We start from the raw sequence: 18,993 nt of genomic DNA, 5'->3' as shown, positions 1-18,993 counted from the left end.
CATGCTTCTATTCTATATCTCTATGACACACATTGTATCACATAATTAGCTAAATGATTCATTTGTTTCAAGTATTGTATAAAAGGAATGTAGGGAGAAATACTTGATTCATCTTTTTCTCTGACATCTAGCAGAGGGCTTAACCTCCAAGGGTTCTCTACTAACAGTTGTTGATACATTTTACTTAGATTTAAACTAATTGGTCTCTGTTTTGACCACAGTAATATGAAGAATATTTTGCTTCAAACTGAGGTATACTTTTCTGTTAAAACTTTGTTTCCATTCTTGGTTTTGTTATCAAATAACTCAAAATTAAGTTTAATATGTGAACTATACATATTTTGTATGTTTGAAAGACAGTGGAATTAATATAAGGAAGGGCAAGAGAGAGAAATGTAGTACCAAAGAAATTTGAATGAAGTGTTTTGCTATCACAGCTCTGTGAATGGCATTTCTGGCCACCAGCATTGTCCATTGTGGCTTTGTGGTAAGGGAGGCTATAAATAAATATCAGATTTTCAACCTGTCTAGTGAAGTGGATAGATTTGGAGCCACTGACATTTATGCCTTATTTAATCATTGATAAAATTAAGAAAATTTGACGTTTTTCATCATGAATATTAATCATTCCTAGCATATAGTTTGTGGTTTTGAGAGGCAAATTAATTTTTTTTTTGGCCAGTCCTGGGCTTGGACTCAGGGCCTGAGCACTGTCCCTGGCTTCTTTTTACTCAAGGCTAGCACTCTGCCACTTGAGCCACAGCGCCACATCTGGCCATTTTCTGTATATGTGGTGCTGGGGAATCGAACCCAGGGCCTCATGTATATGAGGCAGGCACTCTTGCCACTAGGCCATATCCCCAGCCCCAAGTTAATTTTTAAATCAGTTATTTTCTGTGGTATAATGCATATCATATAAGAACAATATTATTTTTATAGTAGAATATGAATAGGCATGAATAGTTGTGGTAAATGAAAAATGACTCCCCAGAAATATCCATAGTTTGATCTATTTAGTTACATAGCAAGGGAAACTAAGGATGACCTCAAGATAGTGAGAATATATCATTCAGTGAGACTCAATGTGAGAGTTAATTATGTTTTACCTTGGGTAGGCCATGATGACAAGATATTTGATTGAACATTATTCTGTATGTTCGTATGGAGATGTGTTCTGGAGAGTTACATTAAAATGGCAAATGATGAAAAGTGGATTACTCTCCATAATACATTTGGGCCTCTTCTGATCAGTTGAAAGTCTGAATAAAAAGGCAATCTTCACAGCAAGAGGGAATTTTTCAGCAGACTGCCCTCAAACTTCATCTATAGGGAGAACCATCCCTCGTTAGCTTACCTATAACAAACCGCCTGTGGACTTTAATTGCGAATTTTCTGATCTTCCAGTCTGTCTCTTCCACAAACCTTGGGCTCACCAAACCTTCATGATCTGAGCCAATCCATTAAAATGAACAAATAGACACAGACACATACACCCAGACAGACACACACACACTCACGCGCGCGCACACACACACACACACACACACACACACACACACACAATCCATAATTGGTTCTGTTTCCCTAAAGGAGCATAATCATAATGATGCATTTTTATGAGGGTTTTGGGGTTTCTTGAAGAAAAGGAGGAGAATCGCGTCCTTCTTCCCATGTAGGTAATGGGAATCAAAGAGTCCTAAATGGTAGTGAATCTCAGCTGCCATTTTTTCCTGTACCAGGGCTTTAACCCAAGGTCTCAAATATGCTCAGCTTGCTTGTTCCAGACTTAGATATTCTTTCAAATTTTTCTCATCCCCACCATCTTCAGCATTGAGCATTGAATAAAGATACACACTGAGAATTTGTATCTCAAGAAAAATATTTGGGATTTGCTTCTGAGATACCTTCCCCCTTCATGTTCATTGACGGTTAAGAGGATATGGATTATTAGTTAAATGGAACAGCTTCCCACTAGTATTGGTATAGAGGTATAGAGCACCAATGGAAGCCAGAAACTAGGATTCATTACTACACAATTGCAATTACATCTTATAAAATGTTTTATTGAGTCCTAAGAAATATCTCTAAGAGGATATAACTAACCACATTATGCATCCAACTATAAATACAAGCTATCCCAAAGTCCCAGTGCAGTTCTAAGTCTTAATAAACACAAGAAAGTATGAATGTGGCAAATATGCGTTTAAAAAAATCATGCATTTTAAGTTTGAGAAGAAAATGGTTTTTATTCCATTTACTACAGATGGCTAAACTTGAGTGAATTTTTAAAATATTTTTTAAAAGTATTCAAAGTATACAATGCAAAAGAAATAGAAAGTAAGTTTTCAAATAAAATCTCATTCTGTTTTTCGGTTAGACTTAGGGCGAGGGTTAGGGTTAGGGTGGGGTTGGGGTTGGGTTGGGGTTGGGATAGGGTTAGGGTTAGGTTTAGGGTTAGAGTTCACATTAGGGTTAGGGTTAAGGTGCACGTTAGTGTTACGGTTTGCGTTGGGTTAGGGTTAGGGTTAGCATTGTGGTTTATGGCTCCGGTTAGGTTTAGGTTCCACCTTAGGGTTATGGTTAGGGTACACATTAGTGTTAGAGTTAGGGTTGAGTTAGGGTTGGTTTTAGGGTTAGGGTTCGGTTTAGTGTCCACATTAGGGTTCATCTTAGGTTTACGTTTAGGGTTAGAGTTTATGTTAGGGTCCCAATATCTTGCATTTCTATGTATTTTTACTTCTGGAACAACTATAGCCTTTAAAGGAAAACACGATAGTCATTTTAAAGTGTCCTTTTGCCCTTTATGATCATATAAGTTTTCTTTTTGTTTCACTGAAAGGAAATATTTATCTTCCCATCCTGAATTTCCCATATCTCAGCATTGATTTGTGTAGTTGTTAATTAAGAGACTATTTTACCCAACTTCCTTGCATAATAATTGGACTTTGTCTGTTTCTTCTTTCTTTAAAGTGTAGTTCTATTAATTTTCCCCTAATGTGCTCATCACCAAACAGCACCCTTAGACTTCACTAAATTTGTCTGCATTTTGTGTGTCATAACAACTAAGAATTCAACTTCCAATGTAAGTAAGGAGTCTTTCCCTAAAGTATATAGCAAAAAAGATAAACCAAAAGTATAATTTTTACTCCTTACTCTATGCAATGTAACTTGGTTTAGAATTAAAGAAGGACTTTAATTGTCAAACTTTTAAATTTTATTAAATATCTGTGGGAATGCATTGAATCAATTCCAGACATACATAAATACAAAGGCAGCTGTTTGTAATTTGCATTTTTATCAGTTTTGAAAGAGCACAATGTACTTTCCTGCATCTTATTTTCAGAATTTGCATCTTATCATCTTTGGCTATCCAGGATATAGTATGGAGTACTTGAATATCTCATTCTTTGAATTTTCATTTTTGAATGTAAATCAGATGATTGCTGGCACTTTTCTCTTTTCTCATTTTTCTCTTTTCTCAGCCCCCATTTTTACTTGCTCCCATTTCTTCTTGGCTCTAATAATTAAATACACAAAAGATTTTTTTATTTTACAGAACTCTATGAAGCATCGGTAATTTATAATTCATAAACTACTTACCATGAAATCTGAAGCCAAACCAAAAAGTAACTAGTTTTTAATTTAAAAGTTTTCAAAATTCTTAGTGTGTGTTGCACTTAGATGAGGAGATGGTCAAGAATGGAAATAATACTACATATAAGCATGAGCAATCCATCATATGGGAGACAGGTACCTCTATATTTGCACCAGCTATAACCCTATCCAAAAGGACATGTGGTCTCCATTGAAGTCTGACAATGACAATAATATCTCTAGGCACCTCTATTGCCTTCCTGACCCCCATGGGCACTTAATATTCTCTTCTCATTTCGTATTTTGCTCAGAACATCCAATATTTTCCCAAAAGGCTCCTCCTACCCCACCCATGTATACATACCTCTAAGGCTTGGTTGCTAGAAACTCTGAGGGAGACCAGTGGCACCTTGTGTGTTCTAACGTCTTCCCCCTAGTAAGCAGTCTACCTGTCTACTGGGAAATGTTGAAATCACTGTGTTTTCCATTGCAAGAATATGTGAGAGAAGCTAGGTATTGTGAAGATGACAACAATTGAAAAAGATGAGTTTGGGTGCTACCTATTTTCCAATCAAAAGCAAATAAGAAGACCTACTTGATTTTATAAACCATTAAATATTTATTTTACAAAATATTTGATCATATCTTCTTTTTAATTTTATGAACCTGACCACTCTTTCTTCCTAATGTAGAAAGACCTCTTTGCACAAAAATCCAGTCCGATTCAGAGATTTAAACAGTGGTTACTGGCTTACTTTCTTCTGCCTGTCTCTGTTAAGATTACAGCAAAGAGGCTCAACAAAAGCATCTTCCTAATGTTGGTTGTTTCAACAGGAATCAAGAGACTGTGTAAATTAACTGGTTCCCTCTCCCAGGAACTGTCTTCTACTTGAGACTCACATGAATGTGTGATGTCTGCCCTTAGAAATCTTGGCAGTTGGAGTTCTCAAGATGCTGTCACAAGTTCTCTCATAGACAAAGCTTCCCTCTATGCTAATCCAGATGAGATCAAAAAATTTACTACAGAGCTTTCCCCCCCAAGAGTAGTGTGGGCCATGTGGTATGGCAACAGGGAATCTGTGCTACTCATAAGTAGTACATTTCCTGTTCTTAGGAAATCCTTCATCCAATCCTTCTATGACTCCAATTTAACCATCTGGGATGAGAAAGGAGAAAGCTACTGGGATAGAAGATCAGTCAGTGTGACAGTCATAGAAGGACCCCATCCTTTGAAAGTGCTAATATCAGACTCATAGGAAAGCATAGGAGTTCAAGTTGTAGTTTAGCAATTTATCCTTTCATACTGGATTTGCACCAACTCTCTGTCTCTTCCCATAGACCTAAATTAAGTGCAATCACATTTGAAAAATCACACAAACTTAAGAGAAAACGTACTCAACTTAGTAATACTGCAAGAGTTTTCTTAGTGTACAATATCAGTTGGGAAAAGATGAGGGGGGGGAGAGGAATTGTTGTCTCCAGTACATAGAATATAAAGATCTTAGTTTTAAGGTGCACTATTGCCAAAAGGAAATATTCAGAAGTGTCATTTCAGTTCTCTATTTTGGAAAAAGGAATGTGTTTAATGTGGATGTATTCTTCTGAGTAACAATACTATCTGTGTATATCAATTTCAGATTCTTTTGAAAAGTTTGTGACACTTACCTAGATAAAAATCTCCCTATCTGAATTTTTTTCCCCTGAAACCTTCAGTTGTGTGGGAAATAAATAAAATATTTTATTCTGGGTGATTTCCTAAACCTATTGAGCTCACCCCTGCTCTGGGAGAAGTTACCAACTTACTTAGCAAAAGAACAGTATAACCTTACAATTCTGAATGTGAAGCTGTTGCCAGGATCCGAATGCCTTCTCAGAGCACAAAGTACAGTGCATGGAAAGCACAGTATTTTGAGTCTGCTGGCCAAGAAAATTCAACTTCTGCTCTCATAGCCTGTGCCAGCCTACATTTGTCTACAATACACACAGTAAGGCTTTACTATCTTATTTGTGCCAAAATATGGCTTTATGCATTTGTCTAGTAGTATAGCATAAAACATTTTAATATACTATGATATTGCTCAATTTACTGTGCCTATTGAGGAGAAAAGAACTTATCAAAGTGCTTTTAGATATCATACAAAATGGTAAAAAGGAATACAAGAAAACTACACAAAAATTAAAGTACTAGAAAAGATAAAATCTAAGCAATTAAGTGTGCATATAGACATATATGTAGATATGTATATAAGCTTTGCTAAAATATGTACTTTGAACTCAAAAGCTTGTTATTCATTTTAAGAGGAACTATATCATACATTAATTCATAAATATTTAAATATTTACCTGGATATATCTTTTCATTTTTTGAATACATTTTGGAAAAAGGAATTCTTTTTTGCCAGGTTGAACCATTATATGATGTTGGTGCATGTTTCTCTAAGAAAAAAAGAAGAAGAAAGATGCCATTACGTATTTCTAAACTTTAAAATCATATTCCAACAGTGTTTCAAAGTTTTAAACATCTCAATACTGAGGCTGTTTATTCTCCAAGAATTTCATCTTACCATTTCAGTGCTAAAGCAACAAGGATACAAAGGAGTTTTGCGAAACCACTCAAGTTATCAGTGGCTGTTCAATTCTTCAACTAAGTTTCTCTCCCATGTGGCCATGCTAGAGATTAGAACAAAATCTAGAAGCAACCTCATTGCCTAGTTTCATTATGATAGTAGCAGAATTTTACTGTTTAAAGACATTCACTTTAAAACTACCACCACCACCATCAACATGTTGTGTGGTACAATCCAAATCCAATTTCCTTCCATTGACCAAAATGTTCTGTCTCCAATAAACCCACTGCCACAAGAAACAAAAACTCTTTATATCGATTTGGTGTGTATGTAAAGATACACTTTTCTCTGGCATATCTACATTCTAACAATTATCCAACCATGTTGTATTTGTGTTTTCAAGGACTACTGTGCATCTGAGATTCTCAAAGGGTGGTTCATAAAAATACCAAGAGTTTGCTTTTATTTTTCCTGTGTTGACATTTGCAATAATGAGGTAGGAGGAACATATAATTTTTGGTAATTCACACAAACGTAGATTTTTGCAACAGATTGTTCCATTCCCACATTATTCTTAACCATCTTCTAATAGTAAAATAGTGATAATAATTGCAGTGTATTAAATAAAACTAAGGGATTTTTCACTTAAGAATATACTGATTTACATATACACATCCATATATCATCTTTTTCTAAAACAAAATAAATAAATAAAGCACATTTCTCTCTACCTTGTTAAAGACATAACCTAACAAAAACATGGAGCATTAAATTTTTGTTTCCAAAAATTCACTATATTTGTCACTCTGTTACCTACAAATGTGAAATTTTAGAGAATTGAATGGCATTTTTAAGTTTAGAGAACTGAAACCCAATTTCAAGAGAGCAGAATTCATCTAAAGCAAGAAGCAGGAGAGATTTAGTTCTTTTCTCCCCTGTGGCCTTGTACTTCCTGACATATACTTTGACTTTGCCTATTATATGATGAAATGATTTAGAAGCAATCTGGGCATGGTGGGAGAGATGAGAGGTTGTCAAAAAATATTGCAGTTAACCCTCAAACTAACCCTTTCAAAAAGCAATCATGAAGGCCTCAAGAAAAGCCAGGGTAGTAAGCCTGACAGTGATAATTGAACAACTGCTCTTAGTGGAACAAGAAAATGTCAACCATTGAAAAACAATCCTCCCTGGGGAAATAAAGCTATCCAGGGGGAACAGAGTTCAGTGCTTTGAGGCAATGCTCAACGGAAGCACCACATCAAGTGATCTACACCCCCATGTGAGTTCTCTTCTATATCCTTTAAATCGTGTGCATAAGTACACACAGAAGAAATCTTTTCACTAGTTTCTAAGATGTTATGGTGGAGTTTGCCAAGGGGGGGGTGGGCGGAGAGTAATGGCCTGGGAAAAGAAGAGGAGAAGGGTAGCAGAGAAGAATATAGCCCCACCATTAGAAATCTCAAGGAAAGGCATACCACAGGCAAGAACAAACACATCAAGGAAAGCCTCACCTGGACAGAGGTTGAGTTTGGGTTCCTTGTTCACATTAACTTTATTGTAGGACCCATTTGTGGGTCTGCTACGGGGAGGTGTGTTCAGTGGCACAGGCCTGACAGCATGTCTTTGAACGTGGATATAGGGTTCATTCTCAGCATTTCGGTTTTTGTTATGATGATGGTAACTCATTTTATGCTTGGGATGTGTGGCTTGTACTGCTGTAAAACAATGGAGGAGAAAGTAAGAGATAGGACAAGCTTGCTTCACGTGCATAAATAAATACACTGCACTTCAAGTATTTGCTAGAATGGAAGACCAAGGGAAGCTAAAAGAATTCAGTTTAGAAGAGTCAGGTTAGAATATTTAAAACAACAGTTATGTTGCATGACAGTGGCCTGCTTTCAGTGGAAATGTCTGATATTTAATCTCTCTTCATATTACAATTTAGAACTATCAATCACACAGAGAGATGCACTTTACCTCTCCGCATTCCTGAGTTAGGAAAGTTCTTGGGTTCATCATAAATCCATTTTCTTTTCTTCACACCTTTAAAATGAGGCTTCCTCACTGGCTGGACATCATTCACTTAGAAAAGATACAAATATTTATTTTTAAAGAAATGTTATTTTCTGCAAATTACTGTAGGTAATAACTTCCAATCTCTGAGCTCACACATTAAGCAAGAAGAAAAAAAATAATAAATGTGCTACTTTAAGACTTCACTTCATAGAGCAAAAAGTGATCCATTATTGAGAACTGCTAAAAAGAATCTATCTTTTAATCTATCTTTTAGTACACCGATGGGACAACCACAAAATGCTTTTCTCTAAAAGAATGTGTGGAGCTGAGAATGTGGCCTAGTGGTAAGAGTGCTGGTCTCGTATACATAAAGCCCTGGGTTAAATTCCCCAGCACCACATATAGACACAAAGGCCAGAAGTGGCACTGTGGTTCAAGTGGCAGAGTACTAGCCTTGAGCAAAAAGAAGCCAGGGACAGTGCTAAGGCCCTGAGTCCAAGGCCCAGGACTGGCAAAAAGAAAAAAAAAATGTGTGGACTTTTCTAGCCTACCATAAGCTTGAAATTATGAATCTTAATATAATGATATTTAAAGTGATTTTATAAATTATTTTCAGTATAGACCTGTTGATAAGTAACTTTTTAGATAAATATGCTATTAAATAAGTCAAGTTAGTATGAACTCAACTAGAGAATTTTGATATATTTGCAAGGTCTACCCCTGGAAGGGCTCTATGCAGCTGTACCCACTTGTTTCAGTCTGCACCTATTACCTGTATTACTTAGGTAACTGGCACACCTGGAGGCAGCTACCTCCCCCTTCTCTGAGCTCACATCCAATCCACCTGGCCATACCTCCTGCCTTTCCCTATATAATCCAGCTCAACAAGTCCCCACTCTTTCCTTTTCTCTCTTACTCTCTCTTGCTTCTTTCTCTCCTTTTCTCCTTTCCTTCCCCTGTCTCCTCAGGCCTCCATCTTGTGTGGGCTGGCAGTTTACTCTCCCCCCCAATAAACTCTTCTCTGCCTGAACCATGTGGTGGGTTTCCTTTCCTGCAAACCTGACAATATTCATTTAATGTCTTAAGCAGTTGGCTATCCAGATAGTCTGTTCAAACAAGACTAAATATTTTTCATGTTTTACTTGCACATAAAGATTTGTATTTATATTCTCAATTTTATGGGTAAGACAAAAATATTTCCATCTCAGACTAAGAGATTTACATATGATTAAAAATAATCTGTCTATCACAAATACCCTATACTTGAGGGTGTTTGATTTGGAGAAAAGTATGAATGACAAGGGGTTCTATTCTGATTGAGAAAATGTGAGACCTTCTACATAGAAGACACCCCGTATTTTCAGTCTGTGACTAGGACTAGTCTGTGACTGTGACTAGTCTGTTTAAAGGTACAAGCTGGAGATTCTAAGTGAAGTAGGGCAGCATGAAATTATAGAGGATATATTTTCTTGTATTTCTTGGTTATCAACTGACTAAAGCTAGCAATGATTATAAAGTGGCAAGTTTTCATAGGAATATTCTTACAATGAATGCTTCCTAACAAAATTCACTTATTCTGATATAAGTGAAACAAAAATAAAAAACACTTGGTATTGCCATTTAAGAAAGTGACTACTTTTAAAGCCAGTAAAACTCCCAGAAAATGTGGAGTCCAATAGACTAATTTTTCATAGTAGAATAACAGGCAAAAGAATTAAGGTCCCACGGTTAAATAATTAAGGTCAGAGCCAGGATTGAGATCACAGGGCTCTTGACTCCTAATGCTGCATGTGTAGTTTGATTTATTACCTTCTGTTTTATTTTGGTTCCTACCACAGCCAAGCCTTATGTTCAATTTATCCTTCCAAATTGCGAATGAGTTATTGCTGGAGCATTAATCAGTACCTTTAGTAGTTGGACATTTTGACACCGTGATGGCTTTTTCTTCAGTTAAAGCTTCACTTTCATCTACTCCAAGAAATATGATCCTCTGTGGAATGTAACAGTCACCTCCTAAGAAAATAACCTTACTGTCAGTGGCAACAATGATAGGAAAGTCATGAAATCTTCCTTTCAACACAGAAATACCTTCTATAGAATCTCCTTAGCCCTCTTTTGTTTAACTCCTTCCTAGTGATGCTATCTCTAATGATATTGCTATATATACATATAAATGATTAGAATAATAGATTTGCATTCACATATGTAGTTGAATACCCAGCATGTGAACTTACATATAGATAATTACAAGAAAATTCACATATTCCACAAAACTGATTTTCATTTATCGTACAACAATAAGTAAGTTGAAGGAAAGAATCAAGAGTCTTTAACTCCCATTTCCTGAATGGGAAACAAGAACTGCTTTTCTCTCTATTTCATTTCTCCCATTTTTAACCCTGTTTTATTAAAAATAAATACTTGCTCATCTTTCAAAAGGAAAAAATAGAAATGTTTAATAATTGTTTTTCTACCCTTTACAGATACTTACCAAAAATGGAACTTAGCTTCCCTATAAAAACCTTCCATGTTACTTGACATTTTTTCCCCAAGGAAACACCTATAGTTGCTTTAAACATTTCATTTAAAATGTCCAGATCCTTCACTGCACATTATTCTTTATTAACATAAAATATTGATTCTGAATAACTTTCTATACTTGGGGATGTAACTTCCTGGTAGAGCACTTAGCAAGGCTCTTGGTTTGATCCCCAGCACCACAAAAAATAGTAAAAGTCATTTAAATTGTGAACTAACCTGTGGATAAATATTGGAACTATTACAGTAAGTCAAAACTTTCAGAGAATTTTCCCATGCTTCAATCTCTTGAGTATTTTACATAGCTTATTTGATTATCTTCTTATACTACTTATAATTTCATTGTGAGTTTAGAGGCTTGTCAGTAAAGATACATTATGGAATCATTTTGGACAAGAAAGCATTTTTTCCTCCCTCATAAACTATATGAGTGTCAGGATTTTTCCCCATTTGAAAAAATTGTCATGATTACTCCTTGAATCTAAATGTAAAAAGGCATCTGTTTGTATATGTAGTTAGACTTAGCTCATTGTTTCAGTATATTAATTTCCAGCATATGTAAATTGTGTAGACACATCTCCATTCATCCAGTTATTAAATACATTTCAACATTCATTTGTTCTACAAGTATTTACAGAGTATATATTATGTGTCTGTCACTCTGCTGCAGTTATTTATGATGACTGGCTATATTCACTCCCTAACTTCATGAAGTTTATGCAAAACCCATAATAAAAATTTATATAAAAATACTACAATTTCTGCCATGAATACCTGGAATACATTACAATAATATTCCTCCCCAAGTAAAAAATCCTATATAAATACCTAGAACAAAGTAACTGGGAAACAACCCAATGCATAGCACTGAAGAACAATGGAAGGACACAAATCAATTACATATTCATATTCACCCCAACTTTTGTCCATACATCAAGCTCCATGCTTTCCTTTTTTATGAAAGCATTTCTAACTTTTTATGCAATGAAATGGATCCTAAACAGAAATCACCAGATAACTACATTTTAAAAGAAAGGAGACAGTCCAAAGGGTGGGCCAAACATGAACTAGACAAGGGTGAATGACTTGAAATTTGTTGTGGTGATAATCAGAATCACCTAGGAATAAATTTACTCACCTCCATTTTCAAAAGCAGAAATGTCAGTCCTTGGTTTCCTATCCAATGATATTTTCATCTCACCATGCCTTTCAAATAGGTTAAGTTTTGTTGGCACTGTAAGACCATCCCCTGGAAATAAAGAAAAAAGAAATCAAAAGTCATCCCATAAAATGTTAAGTGCTGAAATAAAACAATGATAGCATTCATAAAGAAAGTAAGTAGCTTATAAGTTAATATAAATATTGCTTGGCAGTGACCTGATAAAGAATGTATGAATAGAAGAATTTATGCAAATTTTGGAGTAGTCATTACAGCAGCAGGCAAACTTAGTCTCCTATTTAGATTAGTAACCAAATGGCAATTTGGAAAATTTAAGCAAGCTAATACTAGTGTGTATGCATAATGTCCTTAGTTTATTTGATGTATTTCATGAATGTTTTAAGTTTTCTTTGACTTATCCATCCATCATGTGTCATTAATTTAAAAAAGTATTAGAATCACTGCTAACTGCAAAATTCTAGTCCTGAACTAATTATTCTACTTTCCTTATATATCTCTGGATAATTTCCTTCTAAAAGGAGCTGTAAAAGATATGATAAGCTGTAAAAATCAAAATAAAGGAGCTATGACAATATAATGCAATGTACGTTTCTAAACAGGATTTCATAACAGGTTACATAGCACTAATTTTGATATAAAGGACATAAATGGCATAATTGGTGAAATCAGTGGAAAAAAGTTTTCTATAAAAATAATGTATGAGTTGTAATTTCTTAATTTTGATACTCAGGCTCTAGTTCAAGCAAATGGGCCTAACATCTGCAGTCAAAGACTTCAAAAAATAATTCTAGCAGTGTGTATAAGGGGATAGTAAGTGAAAATTCAAATGTAGTAAAATACTAACCAGTAGGGGTAAATCTGTGATCACTATGTAGGAATTAATCTAAATATAACCTGAAGCAAAACTATGAGTATGTAACATATTATCATTATTATAATAAATTAAATTGTATTATCAATATTATGTAATCGGTTTTGTGATCCTTTATTTTAAATATTGGTAACACATTTTATCTATGTTTTTATTTTTCCTTTTCTTATTAGTTCAGGCCTGTGATCTATCTTTAGGTGATTCCCGTTGAAGCTTTCAGATTATTCTACCACTTTAGAGGCTGTTGTTGCCATCTATTGCCACATGTTTAGCTCTCTACATACAGATAAGTGTGATAGGCACTTTAGGTACTCTGCCCTGCACATATTATGTCTGTTCCTCACCTTGATCTTCAAACTTGCCCAGAAACATCTCTCTTCTCTCTGTCTGTCTCTGTCTCTGTCTCTGTCTCTGTCTCTGTCCTCTCTCTCTCTCTCTCTCTCTCTCTCTCTCTCTCTCTCTCTCTCTCTCTCTCTCTCTCTCTTTCCCCCACCCCCCCCCACCTTGCTCTCTCTCACACAGACACAGACAGGAACAGGGATTAAATTCTCTAATTTTCTCCTACTGTTCAAAATGTACCTTAAATTCACCCTAAGGGCAAGAAAGCTACCTAAAATCATAGTACTCGCTGACTTTTTTCCTCCTAAGTTTCTGGTTTTATACCTATAATACAATGTTTTCTTCTCTTCCTTTAACGCAAAGTGTTTCCTGACAGCAAAATAAGAATTACCAAAGGAAAAAGTCGATGACAGAAAAACAGAGTATGGGATTTTTCTTCAGTAGTGCCCTGAAATTACCTGGTACATTCATTTGATGAAAAATACACTTTGGTTTGCAATTTTCCTATTGTCCTTTTTGGACAAAGTTATCTTTTCTATTCAAAAAAAATCTAGATCTATTTTACAGTAATAGTTATTTCATATACAAATAAAATGATACCATCAGAATATTTACAGGATTATTACATAAAGTATGAAATGTCACCCGTGTTTATGAAGTCTATTCATTCTATAGCTCCTTTAGAAAAACAGATTATAGTAACAGCAACTTTTTGTAGGAAACTTCGGTCACTCAGTAAAAATATTTTCTTCTAACTTTAAAGTCTGATGTATTATTTATTATTTAATCCTGCTTGAGTACAGGGTACTAAATAATTCACAACCTATCACACTCTTGCACATCATGTTGAATGTTGCTTTTTTGTTTCTTACCTTCTTGCAATTCACTGCCACTCTCCAAAGGCTTTTCTAACTCTTTCTCCTTGGTGGGAGCTGTGTTTTTGGTTGATGAAGTATCTGGAGGACTATGAAATCTATAGTATTCACCTAATCTCCCGTAAGAAAACAAAGGTTTAGTATATGTTTCACATCAAGTATTGGAAAATCCACAAATGTTTGATTTCTTACCAGATTTATAACACATCTCCTTTATTGCTCTTTTTTCTTCAATTTCTTCAGGAGTCTTTGTCCATAAACTAGAAGCATCTATAGGACATATGTTTTTAGAATTAAAGTGTCGCAAATCCAAATAATCTGAAAATGTGTAAATCAGAAAGAAAAATCCCAAATATTGTATTCATGGGAGGACTATGGTGTTCCTAATTCCTAAAGTCAAGACATTTTCATACTCATTATGTTTCCATTAACATTTTAGATATTAGAAAGAACCAGTCAATAGAAAAGAAATGTCGGATTATGTCGGAATGTCGGAAATGTCTCAAATAAGAAGCTGGAGGCATGTAGATTCACTGGCTAAGATAGTGTGTGGAAGAGAATTGCAGGTATGAAAGAGTGGAGGTGTAGAGATCAGAAGAGCAACAGGCACTTCAGTGTAACCTTTAGCCTAGAAAGTATGGTGACCTGCAGCCTGTAGGAGGAAACTTTCCATGACAGAGACAAAAGTTTATTTTTCTAAGAGCTCTAAGGATTATGTGTTAAGACACACAGATGATTAATAGCAGTAAAAAGAGACATACATTAATAGCTATATAAACAGACATACATCAATATGTATTTACAGTAGTTGTTAAATAGAAGATAATTCTTGGGTTCCTACAAGTACTAGTATATATTAATATAAACATGAGATTTATATTCTAGCAAATATACAAGGAAACTTCCCATTTCAAATTATCACAAGCATGTGTAGACAGAGAACAAATTAAAACCTAATGTATTCCACTTATTTAACAAAATGAAAGATACTTTCAAAATATAACAGACATTGTATCATAAAAGTTTAATAGTTAAGCAAATAGGTGAAAAATATTGTAAGGTTTTTCAAAATACAAGTTGTAATTGGAAATAAAAGGTTTACCAACCATTCTGTTCATCTTCTTCCTCCTCTTCTTCAAAGTTAGTTTTTAAAACTAAAGGATGGTGAATGGGACGCAATATATTCTCCTGAGGTTTCAGAGGTTCCTGACTATGGGTTGGAGATGGATTTCCTTCCTGACTTTCTTTCTGTAGTGTGACATCTAAAGAGAAAATGCAATATTTCTGTCTGTTCAAGATAGGATGAATGAATTCAGTGGCCAAAAATTGTTTCTTATGATCTCCTATTTTGCTAAAAATATATATAATTTAAAAAATAATTAAACATACTGTATTATATATTTGTATTTTGTTTGAAAACCATGAAAAATGTATACTTGTAGATTAGATTTTAGCCATAAATCACTTTTTTCTTTTTGGCCAGTCCTGGGGCTTGAACTCAGGGCCTGAGCACTGTCCCTGCTTTATTTGCTCAAGGCTACCACTCTGTCACTTGAGCCACAGCTACACTTCTGGCCATTTTCTATATATGTGGTGCTGAGGAATCGAACCCAGGGCTTCATATATATGAGGCAAGCACTCTTGACACTAGGCCATATTCCCAGCCAAATCACAAATTTTTATTGTCATAACTTTTGTATGTAAATTATCATTCACCTGGTCTTTGCCTTAAGATGGTTCAACTTTTTAGTAGTGTGAAAGAAAATTATGGGCATTGAGTAGGAACTGTGCTTCAAATTCTGAATGTTGACTTTTTTCTTAGATTAAAAATGTGCAGTAGATAATCCTTTGCATTTCTGGACAGCAATAAGCCACAAATGTAAAACATCTAATGCCCTATACTGTACTGTGACGGTCTTAGTTATATTAAATTCATTTTCAATTTAGATGAATTTATTGGAATGTAAATGCACTGTGAGTCAAGATACAATGTTCTTATACAATATTCTTATGTTCATTTCTAGAACTTATTTTAAGGTCTCATTATAGTTTAGTTGAATCGTTTCTCCACAAATAAAGTCTGGAAGAATCACATCCATGGCTGCTCTTCTAGAAGCAGCATATATAGTCCACCATGCCTTTGCTCCCTCTACCTAGGGGAATGGCTCTGGATACCAAACTGCACTGTTCTCCTTTGCCTTGTTCTCATATATCATGAGATCCTGCTATTATAGAGATATACAGTAATGTAGAACACCCAGGCCATTCAGAAAATACCTATATATACTCACTACTACTTGGTGGCAAAAATAATCCATTGATATTTCGAGGTTTGCTGTGGTAAAAGATACAACTGATCTTCACACAACCAAGAGGCTGAGTTTCCCAGAAGCAGGAAATGCTGCAGTTTTGCTGGACAAAAGAGGTGAGAAAATGGAATGTTTAGATACTACATTTGCAATAAATGCAAAGTGCTACAGTACCATATGGGTGATAAAAACAATTGCAAATACCAATTTCCAACTGTGGGTTTCCTAACTTCCTTTGTTTGTAAGCTCTGCTGTTTAAAGGATACAGGACAGCGGGTCCCGGTGGCTCACTCTTGTAATCTTAGCTACTCAGGAGGCTGAGATGAGGATCATGATTTGAAGCCAGCCCAGGCAGGAAAGTTGGTGGTAAGACTCATCTCCAATTAGCCACCCAAATAGCCTGAAATGGAGCTGTGGCTCAAGTGGTAGATGCTAAGACTTGCATAAAAATGCCCAAGGATAGCATCCAGGCCCTGGTTTCAAGCCCTCGAACCGACACACACACACACACACACACACACACACACACACACACACACACACACACACACACACGTTATTTCCAAAACATGATGCCTGTCTTAAAAAAACATTGAACAAAGTTGAGCAAAGTGAAAAACACCTAAAATTAAATCATGAGAAAGAAAAAATGTTTCTTCCTTATTGTATGGTAAAAGTATAAATGATGGTACTGAGTGATTCTACCTGCATTTCCATGTGTCTAAATCTGCAAAGTGGATCTAAGCACTTTTTCTCTCTCCATAATGAGCACACAGTGTCACTACCGAGGGCCTCCTCACAGTGTCGGAATCGGCACTGGGAACCCTAAGGAAAGAAGGAAACGATGGCAAAAGTTCAACATATTAACACATGGCTTGGCAATAATACCTTGATTATGAATTGAAGGATGGTATTGATGGGTATATAAAATCAGGATCACAAAATACATACCATCAATATAAAATCATAAACCTATTTTCAGAAAGTTAGTGTTATCCTTAATACAATGTTGATAAAAAAAAAAGTCTAGGAGGCTGGGAATATGGCCTAGTGGCAAGAGTGCTTGCCTCGTATACATGAGGCCCTGGGTTCGATTCCTCAGCACCACATATACAGAAAATGGCCAGAAGTGGCGCTGTGGCTCAGGTGGCAGAGTGCTAGCATTGAGCAAAAAAGAAGCCAAGGACAGTGCTCAGGCCCTGAGTTCACGGCCTAGGACTGGCCAAAAAAAAAAAAAAGTCTAAAGATCATAAGTTTCTCACTTTTTTTATTAGTTAGAATTCACCATGGAATTTACCAAGAATAAAGATGTAAACAGAAACTATCATTGCCCCTGTTTAATCAACATTCTAAAAGCCAGACCAGTATTTAAGAGTCGTTGGTCATATTCTAATTGTGCAGATAATCTCATCTGTGGAGAATCAGATATACGTATATACACCAAGAAAGGAGTGGAGATTAAATTATTTTATGTTATTGTGGAATCTTAATAATTGCATTATGCCACATAACATATATATGCTTTGTACCCTTGGCCTACAAAAGTAAACAGTTTAATATGTGTATATATATGCATATATATATATACATACACATACAAAAAACCTCAACTGTTGACATACATATATACGTATATGTGTATGTATATATATACATATACATGTGTGTGTATATATATACACATATATATACCAAAATAGATAAGAACTCACTATTAGATAAGAACACTAATAGATAAGAACAGGCTATTAACTGTTAATATTGTTCTAAAAGATTCTATGTTCTCTTACACACAGACCCACACTAAGAAAAATTTAGGTCATTGTCCATAAGTAGAGTAGCATAGAAAAAACATTCCACTAAGTCCTCCCATTTGCCACACATTCTACAGTTGTTTCTTATTTTTCTCTCCCTCTGAATTCTGTCTTCATTCTTCTGTTTTAAAAGTGGATCTGTGTACTCTCAAAGTACACAGTAACTTTGAAAGTGGATGAATTGGTATTTTGACTGTGTCCACAGTAAAAGAATGAACACTTAGCTTCTGTGTGCTTCAATTTCTTCACGTTTAAAAAGGAGAATGCAATATCCTTCTCATAGAATAGTGATAAAAACGATGTGAGATATATATTTGTGGTTATTATGTTTGGATTCTTTTGATCACATACTGAAAACTTAGTCACTATGATAAGTATGTGAGGATAAGTAGAGAAATAAAGAAAACCATCATCTTGGGACATAGTATTATTTATCATTCCAGAATTTAATCTAAAGGAAACAGTAGAGTGGATCTAATTTATGTAATCAGGGCTACTTCTTTCAGCTTTTTTAGTAGAAATGAAAAAGACACAATATTTTATTCAAGTGACTCACTGGCATCAACAGGATGTCCCAAACACTGAGTTTCTATATTTGGTCTATTGACATTCATTTATCCTAATTTAATTTCTCCTAAATTTCTCTTACATCCTTCTCTGTCTGTGATATTTAAGCACTTATTATAAGTTAGGTTTCTGACAGGGAAAAATACAACTGTGTTAATAAACTTTAAAGAGGGAAACATATTATCATATTATTGTAAATTTGACAGTAATCTGAATTTGGCTACTTGAATTGCATGACTGAAAGCACATTAACCAAAACAATATGACACATTAGACTATTTCAGTATTAGGAACTTGATATCTCAAAAAACCATAATATAAAT

At 35.1% G+C, this 18,993-nt stretch overlaps 1 protein-coding gene across 1 annotated transcript; it reads right to left on the bottom strand.

Annotated features, from left to right (window-relative positions):
* Window positions 1-3,491: 3,491 nt before the first annotated feature.
* Window positions 3,492-17,021, bottom strand: C1H12orf50 (chromosome 1 C12orf50 homolog). The gene is made up of 11 exons (XM_048349614.1): window positions 16,995-17,021; window positions 16,272-16,392; window positions 15,087-15,242; window positions 14,173-14,250; window positions 13,978-14,091; window positions 11,854-11,964; window positions 10,083-10,190; window positions 8,139-8,243; window positions 7,673-7,876; window positions 5,938-6,030; window positions 3,492-3,517 (listed from the first exon to the last, which is right to left on the bottom strand). Exons 1-11 carry the CDS (start codon window positions 17,004-17,006, stop codon window positions 3,492-3,494), a joined length of 1,128 nt encoding a protein of 375 aa, XP_048205571.1. The 5' UTR covers window positions 17,007-17,021.
* Window positions 17,022-18,993: the final 1,972 nt, after the last annotated feature.

Source organism: Perognathus longimembris, chromosome 1 (assembly GCF_023159225.1).
Source record: "Perognathus longimembris pacificus isolate PPM17 chromosome 1, ASM2315922v1, whole genome shotgun sequence".
Classification (NCBI taxonomy): domain Eukaryota; kingdom Metazoa; phylum Chordata; class Mammalia; order Rodentia; family Heteromyidae; genus Perognathus; species Perognathus longimembris.
This window is presented reverse-complemented; position numbering and strand designations above follow the sequence as displayed.